Source organism: Asterias rubens, chromosome 12, assembly GCF_902459465.1.
Source record: "Asterias rubens chromosome 12, eAstRub1.3, whole genome shotgun sequence".
Taxonomy (NCBI): Eukaryota; Metazoa; Echinodermata; class Asteroidea; order Forcipulatida; family Asteriidae; genus Asterias; species Asterias rubens.
The window spans coordinates 11,155,538-11,167,805 of record NC_047073.1 but is presented as its reverse complement, the minus strand read 5'-3'; the positions used below and the strand labels follow the sequence as shown (position 1 = coordinate 11,167,805).

Here is a 12,268-nt window from a genome sequence, read left to right as displayed (position 1 = left end):
CTCTGGATTCACGTGCTGGTGCTCTACCAACTGTCCTATTTAGTCAATACTCTTTTGGGTGGGGGGTTGGATTTTTTGAAAAAATGTCTCTGGCCGAGTGGTTAAGAGCACTGGACTCAAGCTCTGGTGTTTATGATCAGCAGAATGTGGGGTTCGAGTCCCTGTCTTGACACTTGTGTCCGTAAACAAGACTCTTCAATGTTATTGTTGCATCCTTTGGATCGGACGTAAAGCCATAAGTTTTGTCTGTTGTGCACTTCAAGTGCACTTGTAGGAGAAGGGGTTCGCCCCAGTATTTCAGGTATGGTTAGCTGATCACAGCACCTTGAAAACTGTTACACTGCGCTGTGTCAATAAATGAGGTCGTGAAGAAGAAAACAAAACTTCGGGGAAAAAAGCGCTTTAGAAGAACTGCGATTTACAATTATTAGATGCACATAACCTCAAGGGGTTCTCTGTCTGTCGATTGTTCATTTCTGTATAATGACATTTCTGTTTACCATTTCACACACTGACTGTTTCTTTTGTCTTGGATTGTTTTCAGGTTATGTGGGTGACCGATGTGAGATTACCATTGACGAGTGTTTGAGTAATCCCTGTAGGAATGGAGGCATGTGCGACGATCAAGTCAACGGTTACACGTAAGTTCCAATGGGAGACTTTCTGGGACGATAAAGGGCAGCAGACTTACCGGGTAAATCCATTGTTCTCAGAATTATGCGCATGTTCAGAACTACGTCAACAATGGAAATTTACCCGGTATGTCTGCTGCCACCTAGCGTTGGAAAGTCTCCTATTAACTATTGTGTGGGTTTGAATCCTACGAAGTTTACTGCTAATTTCACAATGACTAGAATAAGAACCTTTGCATGGTGGAAGTATAACTTAAAGAGGTTTGCGGTAACACTTGATGCTACTCTGTTGCTGGATGCTGCATGCTGCATGCTCACAAGCCATTCAGCCACAGGGAGCTCAGCAGGGTGCATTCCATAGTGGGGTTTCAATGTATAAGAGGGTTCCCCCAACACCCTGTGCTCGTTTTAAAGCGTCTTTTAGTGGTTTATCTAATATTTATTTTTACTTATTGTCGTCTTCTTATATAATGTTCCTTTGTACCCCGCGGTGGTGCAATTTTTGTATTTTTTTATCTAGGCTGTTTTTATCAATATTGTTATCTTGTAATGCCACATTATTCAGCTTCGTGCTGCCAGTTGGTTTTTTAATAAAAATGAATGAATGAATGAAATGAAAATTGGCATAGGGCATGCCTTTAGTGCATCAGAGAACACAATTACTAGAATAAGAACTTGTACATGTAAAACTTTGCATGGTGGAAGTATCATTTAAAGAGGTTTGCGGTAACACTTGATGCTACTCTGTTGCTGGATGCTGCATGCTGCATGTTCACAAGCCATTCAGCCACAGGGAGCTCAGCAGGGTGCATTGGCATAGGGCATGCCTTTAGTGCACCAGAGAACTGTACATGTATGCCTTTCAGTGAGTAAAACCATGTCTCTGATAGAAACACAGTTCGATTGAAATTCAACAAAAACTGACATCGGACAATTGTTATCCCACTACATGTCCTGGGTTATCTTTGAAAAAACCCATTGTTGCCCACATTCCAACTGTATCAGATTTTGTATTCAACACCATTGAGAAATGTCTTCATCATTTAGTTTTGTAGAGAGACTCTGCTAGTGTGAGTTCAAATATAGTTTAATAATTATAATAATTTGAACATTTATAGAAACCTTGTTAGTAAGTTTCTATGCACTATAACCAGACTATTTAGATTGACAAAACAGATAATGATTTAAAAGTATCCAATGAAGGAGCTGCTTGAATGTGGGTGCCCAGGTCAAAATTCCAGTTGAACCCAGTTAACTGGGGTCAACTGGTTCAACTGGATAGTGATCAAACTCGTCCATTTTCCATATTAACCAACTGGTTTGGACTAGGTTTAACTGTGTTCAACTAGGTTGAAATTATAAACCAGTTGGTCTCTGTCCATTTTCCATGTGTTTAACTAGTTTATCAACTGGTTTCAACTAGTTCCAGTTAAACCCAGTTTAACTAGGTTTCGACCTGGGTGGCTAGCTTGTTCCAAAGTATTGGAGCTATGACCGAAGAAGCACGATCACCATAGAGAGTCATGGTGCAGTGTACAAGGGATTGTTGGAAATCAGTGGTGGAAGAAAAGCAACGGCGTCGTGTAGCATGATGATAGTTGCAAAAGATTTTAATTAAACAAAACCCACTTTTTTTTTTTCTCCCAAGGTGTCAATGTGCTTTAGGCTACAGTGGAACCTTCTGTGAGATATCAGATGGATGCTCCTCCTTCCCGTGTGTAAACGGAGCAGCCTGTTTGAACACCCCTAATCCAGCCTATGGAACGACCTACACCTGTTCTTGCACGGCCAATTTCATAGGTGCCAATTGCGAGACGGTGGATTTCTGCGCGGCAGGTCCCTGCCCTCTCAACGTGCCGTGTTCCAACATCGGGAACTCCTTCCAGTGTGATTACTGCTCAAGTAAGTAGCTTACATTGTAGGAAGTCAGTGACCATTTTGTTAAGTAACAAATTGCATGCAATGCTTAACGGCTCTGTACTAAACCATTAAGTACCGTATGTATTGATTCTCAAAGAACAAATCAACACAGCAAAGTAGATATAATACACAGGGTTAAAGGCACTGGACACTGTCGGTAATCACTCAAAATAATTCTTAAAAACTTACTTGTAACGATCAATGGAGAGCTGTTGATAGTGTAGAACATCATGCTACACGACGCCATTGCTTTTCTTCCACCACTGATTTCCAATGAAAGAGCTGTTGAATTTCCAATGAAAGAGCTGTTGAATTTCCAATGAAAGAGCTGTTGATAGTGTAGAACATTGTGAGAAACGGCTCCCACTGAAGTAACGTAGTTTTTGAGAAAGAAGTAATTTGTCACTAAAATATTTGAATTTCATTTTGAGACCTCAGAACTTGATTTTGAGGTCTCAAAATCAAGCACACAATTTGTGCAACAAGGGCTTTTTTTTCTTCATTAATCTCTTGCAACTTCGTTGACCAGTTGAGCTCAACTTTTCACAGGTTTGTTATTTTATGCATAATGTTGAGATACACCAAGTGAGAAGACTGGTCTTTGAAAATTACCAATAGTGTCCAGTGTCTTTAAAAAAAAAACGCAAAGTTGAAAGTTTAAATGATATTTTTTCTTGCCAGGTAATCCATGTCTGAACGGAGGAGTGTGTTCCAACGATCCTTCCTCAGCCCAGGGTTTCACCTGTTCCTGCCTCAGCGGGTTCATGGGACCTCTTTGTGATGTGGCAGTCATGGCCTGTACGCCAACTACATGCATCAATGGTGGAGTCTGCAATAATGTGGTCAGTCAAAACCTCTTGTATAACCCTTGTTTGTTGGTCTGTTTCTCTGTCTGTATGTACGAGAGCTACATTTTTGGCAGGCCTGTACGCCAATAACATGCATCAATGGTGGAGTCTGCAATAATGTGGTCAGTCAAAACATCTTGATTAAGCCTTGTTTGTTGGTCTGTCTGTCTTTCTGTCTGACCGAGAGTGTCGTGGCCGAGTGGGTAAGAGCACTGAGCAAACCGTGGTACCCCATTGTGCCATTCACATTCATTCATAATTGTGAATGGGTGTTCACCGTCTCTTTTGTAAATAGGCAAAAGCTTGCCCCGAATCATGTGACATAGCAACTGTCTCTATAGTAAACACCGTGTTCAGTATGAGATACTTTCATTAACTTTCTTATGTTTGCAAGGTTTGGGCCCAACTTATCTCCAGGAACTCGTCCAAAATTATCATCCTGTTCGTAATCTCCACTCTAAATCCAGGTCTCTCTTAGTTTGTCCCACGACTTTTACTAAATTTTATGGGGCCAGAGCTTTTGCAGCTGCAGCAGCAGAATTATGGAATAGTCTTCCGGACAACATAAAACAAGCTCAAACAGTGAATTTATTTAAGACAAAATTAAAAACACATTTATTTTTTGCAATAGCCTTCAGTACTTCTTTCTGTATCAACTAAATTTTGCTTTTGTATTTACTTCACATCTCTATTAACTTTTACTTCTCTTTTGTTTTCATCTCAAAGCGCATAGGGACTTCTCTGTGATTGTGATATGCGCTCTACAAAAATGGTTCATTATTATTATTATCTATAGTCTGAGGAATTCAAACTTAAGTAGCAACTTGTAATCAAGCACCTCAATGTACCAGACAATATGCAAATCTAACATGCAAATCCTTGTCACATTTGAATGTTTACAGTTGAACGGATTCCGCTGTAGCTGCAACTCACCGTACACGGGTCAGCGATGTGAAGCCAGTGTCTGTGACAGTATACAGTGTGAGGCAGGGGCAGTCTGCGAACCCCTGTCTATTACCCAGTTTGTATGTAGGTGTCCGTTTGGTACGACCGGGGAGCTTTGTGACCAGAGTAAGTCAATCCATTCTCTTAAACTTTAATAATTTGGGGATGAACAAATACAAAATTAACTAGAGACCAGTGGCATGTCATGGCTGAGCGGTCTTGGTTGCCGGATCCAAGCTCTGGTGTTGTCAGCAGCAGAATTTGGGTTCAAATTTCGGTCATAAGCAAGGCACTTGAGCATAACTGCTTCGTCAAAAGTTGGTAAAGTAGTGAATTCTGCCCTACCAGGCTCCTATTGGATGATACCCATGCCTACATCCTTTCTGGACTGTGAAGGGGGTCCCTGTTTCAGCCCCAAGAGTAGGTGGCAACGTGTCCCTGGCTACAGTTGATTTGGGTCGATAGCCCAAATCAGTACAGTGTGTAGCCCTCCCCTTGAAGTGGCCATCTGTGGCCTAGTGATGTTAGGCGATCTCTCATAAAAAATAAAAGAAGAGGAAGAAAAGAAGTCCCGCCCACATAGTTGTGTGTTCAAAAACTTATTATTTATTCCATGGATTTTTGTCTGTCGGGATATCGATATCCACGCCGTCATTTGGGGTGAACAGTCACATACTTAGCAAATATATTTGCTTAGCAGAATTATCTGGTGAACAGCCATATGAAATTAGGCCAAAGGAGAACTTTCTAGTAGTTTTTGTCTGTAGGTATATCAATATCTGTGCCATCAATAAGGGTGAACAGTCATGCTTAGCAAAAATGCTTGCTAGTTATCTGCTTAGCAGCTTTATAAAATTGGGCCAATACTAGAACTATCTATTCCATGATCTTTGTCTGTAGGTATATCAATATCCATGCCGTCAATAAGGGTGAATTGCTATTAAAGCAGAATTATCTGCTTAACATCTTTATGAAATTGAGCCATTGTTACATTTATCTATACCATGTGTTTTTGTTTGTTTTGTACATGTAGGTATATCGATATCCGTGCCGTCATTTGGAGTGAACAGTCACCAGCAGTACAGTCATACATTCAACGGGCTGCTCAGGATGGAACTATCAACTCGCTCCGCCAACCTGGATGGTATGGTCCTCTATGCTGTCTCTACATTTACCCCAGGTGAGTTGTTTTGTTTCTTGTGACATTTTTTTGGTCTTAGAGGAACACGTTGCCTTGGATCGGACGAGTTGGTCTATGAAAAGCGTTTGAAACCGTTTGTTATAAAATGCATATGTTTAGAAAGATGTTTTAAAAGTAGAATATAATGATCCACACAATTATCACTCAAAATTGCACGGTTTTCATTTTACGTCGCAAACTAACACGGTCGGCCACTTATGGGAGTCAAATTTTTGACTCCCATAAATGGCCGACCGTGTTTGTCGACGAGGTAAAACGAAAACCACGCAATTTCAAGGCATATTTTTGTAGATCATTGTGTTCTACTTTTACAACATCTTTCTAACCATACCGATTTTATAAGAAACGGTTACAGAACGCTTTTCAAAGACCAACTCGACTGATCCAAGGCAACGTGTTCCTTTAATGGACCTTTCCATTTTTGATAAACAAATCGAGCTGGTTGGCATGGTGTGTCGAATGTTTGTAAGACACCCAATTGTTTTAACAGATGTTTTAACAAAATTTAGCATTTTCTGCAAACTTGATCGGTTGTTCTGTTTCCACCAAGTTGAAGACTTTGTTTGAGTATTTGTGTAACATTGTTACAAACCTTATCCATCTGTTTATGTTTTGAAATTTATGGCTTTCCATAGTTTTCCAACCTCGATTCGCAAAATTTGCGCTGTGACGTTGTAAAAGAAAGGGAAAATGTGGATTGATGTTACATGTGGTGCCATCTTTCACGTGTATGTAGCTAGATATAACGTTTTTCTCCACTGATGTGACAATTTATTGATTTTGTGAGCTGTGCTTTTTATCTTTTTTTTCAGCTTACTTGGCGGTTTTATTCAGCGCTGGCCGTGTGGTCCTCAGCCTGCAGGATCTGAGTGGCTTAGTCACAACAATTTCAAGTCGGCAAGATACGTACAGCGACGGTGGATTCCACGTGATTACAGTCAACCAAGCTGTGCAGAGTCTTGTGTTAACGGTAGACGGGAGTGACACCACAACGCTGGGGTTCTCAGGAAATCTGATCACAGGGCTAAGTAACGTCTACATTGGAGGAATACCACTGGTACGTACCCACTCTCCACAACTGCATCTCTCTTTATGCTCCCTGCCCCCCCCCCCCCCCCCCATTCACACCATCCACCTCTCCCCTCAAAACACCATCGAACCCCATCTCCTCCCCCTCCATCCCTGAAAGTGGACATAAACCAATTTAATCCCTCAGACTAAATACAGTGGTTAAAAAAGAGTATGATATATATCCCCACTCTCAAGGCTGGGCGGCCACTTCAAGGCGAGAGGGCTGATTTTGAGCAATAGACCAAAACCAACTTTCACCAAGGACACAATGCCACCTACTCCTGGGGCTGAAAAAGGGTTACTCCCTTCATAGTCCATAGGGGTGTAGGCATGGGTATCATCCACCATAGAAGCCTGGCCGGTAGAGCAGAATGCATGCACTACCTTCCCAACTATTTACAAAGCAGTTATGGTTAAGTGACTTGCTCAAGGGCACAAGTGTCTGGACCAAGAATCAAACCCACACTCTGCCGCTTACAACACCAGAGCTTGGGTCCAAGGAGCATGAATGCTTGGTAACGACATGCCACCAACTGGATTGAAAAGGTCCCTAGCTATTTGGAAAATGAATAGACCTTAACACTGCATTTTACCTTGGATCACCTCTTAATCAATAGACGATGTGACCTATGTTTACATTCAAACCGCCCTCTGTTGACAAAACACTACATACGTCATGTTTCGCGGGGCACTGAGTTGCGTAGTCAAAGTAAGATTGCGTACACTTTCTAGCTGGCTGCCAAAACACAAAGGTTTTGCCCGGCGGTTTGCGCGCGAATCATGTTATGGTTTTCGTGTGACGTCATAGGTCACATCGTCTATAGGTTAATCATTCAATCAATTTGGGTTTTATTTCCCCAGGGTATGGTTCAACCAGCTACCTTCCCCACCAGGAATCTGAACGGATGCATTCGGGATCTACAGCTCGGAGTCAGTTCCTTCGATCTCGTCCGCGATTTTATCGTCGCTGAAAACGTCGAGAATTGCTTCATTGCTGCCTGCGATAATGTGGACTGCAACGGGCAAGGGACTTGCGTGGAATTGGTGAGAATGTTAGCTTAGCAAAGCAGAAACAGGATTTGAATCAAGAAAGTTAACCTCAACGGAAAAGCTAGTGGTGTTACTTCCGAGCTAAGCACCATTGACTGTGGTTAGTCATTGGATGGGAGAACATTAAACAATTATAACTAGTTCTTATATAGCGAATTTCACATTGACTTATCAATCAATGCGCTTTGCAATTAGTGCCCTAGTTATTGGGCCAATAACATTCCTGTAATCTTCCTCAGCTCCCTTTGGTGAAAATAGCCCTGGACTGCCATGGCGCTCCAAAGGCTTTTCACAATATCAACCTCCTCTCTCCCAAAAACCGAAAACATGAAAAGCCTCATTATCATTTAGTGGTCGCTAAGCCTCAACATAAATGTTATCTCAATGGAAGAGCTATAGTGGTAACCTAACCAGAAGCTCAAACAGTCTCACAGCCTTCAACTGTGCTCTCAAAACCCACCTTTTTGCCTCTTCGTAGCTGGTCGTCTTTATCTTTGTTCTGTCTTTTCCCTCTTCTTTCCTTCTCAGCGCCTTGTATCCTTTGGCAATTAGGCGCTTTATAAATACTGTTATTATTATCATTATTATTATTATTATTGGTAATACTACCAAGTTAAGCACCATTGATTGATTGTGGTCAGTCATTGTCATGGCTGGTCTTGTTGATAAAGTGGTCACTTTCCTCACCTTCCACATTTTGGACCTCGGTTCGAATCCACCAGGGGCACTACTTGGATTGGGTTGTCAGTCCCTGCCTGATTGCATGGGTTTCCTTTGAATAATTTTGTGACTTCCTTCTATGTCTTCTTTCCATGGGTGCGAACGTCAGTTTATAGCTTCACAACCAAGAGAAATAATTCAATAGATATATATAAATGGTTGTTGGCTTGGTTTGTGATAGGGCTCCTTAAAGGCAGTGGACACTATTGGTAATTACGCAAAATAATTATTAGCATAAAACCTTACTTGGTAACCGGTAATGGAGAGCTGTTGATAGTAAAAAACATTGTGAGAAACGGCAATTTTCCACAAATTTGATTTCGAGACCTCAGAATTAGATTTTGAGGTCTCAAAATCAAGCATCTGAAAGCACACAACTTCGTGTGACAAGGGTGTTATTTTCTTTCATTATTATCTCGCAAGTTCGATGACCGATTGAGCTTAAATTTTCACAGGTTGTTTTTTATGCTTATGTTGAGATACACCAAGTGAGAAGACTGGTCTTTGACAATTACCAATAGTGTTCAGTGTCTTTAACATCAAGCCAGTTTCTTTCTGAGGCTATGTAAACCTGAACAGTCCCTAAATTCTTGTTTTTGTCTTTATCTTTTAGAGTGGTAGTGATTATCAGTGTAGTTGTGACGTAGGGTATGGAGGCAAAGATTGTCAGCTCCCTGTCTGTCTCTCTACCTCCTGTCAACATGGCGGTACATGCATCCTACAATTCGGCGAGACGACCTGTAGATGTCCACTCGGCTATGCTGGACCCGTCTGCGAAACAGGTTTGTGTCAAACAGTGGGGGCAGCAGATAGGGGAAGTATTTGTGGGGATTGTGCTTTTAATGATAAATAATAATAATAACATCGTCTTCTATAGCGTATTCAAGAAAGTGCTCATTGCACTTGCTCTAATAATAAAGTCTCTCTGAGGATGTCTGCTAAAGGGGCACAAGTGTGAAAAGGGGAGCTGCATAATATCAAACAGCAAGAGATGAAGCAGTAATTCCAATTTTGTTATGTGATTTATAAATTCAAGGATCAATTTTTTTGAAAATTGGTATTTTCATCACAATTTTTTGTTGTCTGTTTCAGCGGTGCGTTTCAACATTCCCCATTTCACCAGTGCATCGTACATCAAGTACGCTCTGCCACCGCTCCAGCCGGTACTCAGCACCCTATCCATTGCCATGGAGTTCAGAGCAGAGGAACCGGCAGGTCTTCTGCTGTACGCAACGCAGGAGAACATACAGGGGGATTTCTTCTCTCTGTCGCTCACGGACAGTAGGGTGGAGTTTGAATACAACCTTGGTGAGGATTCTTTCAAAATGATCTTTGGAATAATTTAAACCTTCCTTGTCAGTTTCCCTTGTGGTTTATATTGATATCTGAAACAAAAAGTTGCATCCCCTTAAGGTGACCCCCTGGCTGCCGCTTCCCAGGTTGTATCGTAATTTGGGTGTGATCCCTGGCTACACGGCAGTTAACGGTTGTATGGCTTCTGACTGGCACCCCCAAACAAAGATATTGACAAAATAGGGACACCGCCAATATAGGGCTAGATAGCTCAGTTGGTAGAGCGCCGGCACATTAATCCGGAGGTCGTTGGTTCAAATCCCACTCTAGTCAATTCTTTGTTCAACCCCCAAAATCAAATTAAACCTTCCGTAACACTTCTGCTGAAGACGAGCAGAGTATACTGTCCGAAATATCAAGACCAAATCGGCTCTTCTCAGAGCCAACTCTCACACAAAAGAGATTTAAACACGGTTGTACCCGCAAGGCTACTATTTATTTGTAGTTTCTTCCTACTGCCGTAGCACGTCCATTAAAAAAAAAATCACACTCGGACAGTACCAATCACTTTATTTAGTGTCCGTTTTGTATTAGTGTGTATTCATTTTTTGTGTAGAACAAAATAACTTTCAAATGGTTTAAACCAATACAAATTTAATTTCATTTGTTTTTTAACTTCATCCCTGTTTTGGCTTGTTCCGACAAACAACTCATTTGGCTTGGTCGCATTACATTCCGGAAATTGAGGCAAATTGGTATAGGTTCCAGGAGTTAAGTTTGTTATACAGGGAGAGACAGACTAGTAATGGAAGGCACAAGTATGGTTTGGTTTTTACCTCTGCACTAGATTGGCAAAGGTCCTGGGTTCGAATTTCATCTGAGTAAGATAACTGTGATTTTTTTTCAGAGAACTCTGGAAAGTACTGAGTTTCAGTGCTTACACAAATCGGTGTATGGGTAAAAACCAAATAATTTTCTTTATCCATGTTGCAAATTTAACATTTATTAAAGTAAATTTCTTGTAAGACACTTGCAAAAACAAGAAAACGCAAATTCAGCGAACTGATTACTTTTCTTATTTTGTCTGGCATAGGTATCGACACGGTGCGAATAATCAGTGATCCTGTGGCCCTCAATAGTTGGGTGACAGTTAACGTACAGAGAGATGGCAGATCAAGTCAGATGACTGTCTCAGGTCAAAGGTCAGTTCTTAGTTTTATTTCAATGTGCTCCAAACAGTGCTTATTAATGATATTTAAAGACATATTGTTGGAATTTAAAAAAGCTCATTCATTATTTCAGAAAGAAGTCGTCTTTGTTTATTGTCTGTATCTTGTTATATTGTGCTTACAGAGTAAAACATTCACAAAGGTTGCAAATTTCAGAGAGAAAAAAAATTCCAACAAGACCATGCTTAGAGGTTACCACCAGCCAAATTATCATGTCATATGTATCATCTATGACGGCTCATTAGTGCTTAACAGAACTTTTGTCGCAATAGCTTCTACTTTGAGCGGCTCTTTGAAATTTGTTTATTTTTTCCCTGTAGCACAAAAAGTGGAACCTCATCTGGTCAGCTCTCTTCACTCAATGTCCAACCAGAGGTATTTGTTGGTGGCATGGACGACTTGACCCCTGCGACCTTGAGGTCAGGGGTCAATGTAGGATTCACTGGGTGTATTCTGTCTCTGACCATACAAGGGTTTTCGTACAGGTTGGTATACATTATTAATTTTGGTTTTTACCCATACACCGATGTGTGTCAGCACTGTATACTCAGTACTTTCCCGAGTCCTGTGAAAAACTACCACAGGCATATTACCTAGGTGGGATTAGAACCCACGACCCTTTCAATTCTAGAGCAGTGTCTTACCAACTAGACTACTGAGATTGCCCGGTAGTTAGAGGCAGTCCGAATCCTATGTTTTGGCAGCGGGTACTGCAACGATATAATAGATGTTAAATTTGCATCGGGGATAAAGAATATTAATTTTGGTTTTCACCCATACACCGATGTGGTATACATTGTTGATTCAAACACTAGATTTATTTGCTATAACATAGATTATATTACCCCTCTTGCTTGTTCTGTATTCTGGTTGGCTGAAACACGGTCACGTGGGATGAACTAATATAGTCTAGTGATCGCACACGCGTGTTTTGCGGGAACTAGTTCCCGAGCGGGAAATAGTGCCCGGTTACGGTGCCCTCTCTTGAACAGCAACCGTGAATAGCAACAACAAAACTTCATTTCTTTTCCAGATTTCTGTTCTTATTTCACATTTAAGACCGAGCTGTGTTATAAAACACATATTGACTGGCATGATTCGGTAACTAGTGTACGTCTATTTCCCCTCGAGCCTGTGAGTAACCAGAAATAGGTCGCTCTTCTGGTCACTCAAGGTCCCTCGGGGGAATATACGAACACTAGTTACCTCATTGCCAGTCAATGTGTGTATAATAGACCTCCTTATGCACATAGAAATATTTATGAGAAATATTTGACATTCAAAATGTATGCAGATATACAGTTATAAGCATACTTGGTTGATGGGTAAAAATCACAAATATTCCTTAATCATGAAGCA

At 41.1% G+C, this 12,268-nt stretch overlaps 1 protein-coding gene and 1 non-coding gene across 2 annotated transcripts in view; both read left to right on the top strand.

Moving 5' to 3' along the window:
* LOC117298032 overlaps positions 1-12,268 on the top strand; it is a 67,734-nt gene that overhangs the window by 41,184 nt on the left and 14,282 nt on the right. Inside the window, exons 26-36 of the mRNA XM_033781257.1 lie at positions 545-641; positions 2,281-2,534; positions 3,234-3,394; positions 4,303-4,471; positions 5,379-5,525; positions 6,359-6,603; positions 7,479-7,661; positions 9,001-9,169; positions 9,480-9,695; positions 10,774-10,882; positions 11,230-11,394. Coding sequence (XP_033637148.1) covers positions 545-641; positions 2,281-2,534; positions 3,234-3,394; positions 4,303-4,471; positions 5,379-5,525; positions 6,359-6,603; positions 7,479-7,661; positions 9,001-9,169; positions 9,480-9,695; positions 10,774-10,882; positions 11,230-11,394 — 1,915 coding nt within the window. The remainder of the gene's footprint in view (positions 1-544; positions 642-2,280; positions 2,535-3,233; positions 3,395-4,302; positions 4,472-5,378; positions 5,526-6,358; positions 6,604-7,478; positions 7,662-9,000; positions 9,170-9,479; positions 9,696-10,773; positions 10,883-11,229; positions 11,395-12,268) is intronic.
* Positions 9,941-10,013, top strand: Trnan-auu. Its single transcript has one exon. It is a non-coding gene; the product is annotated as a tRNA-Asn (tRNA).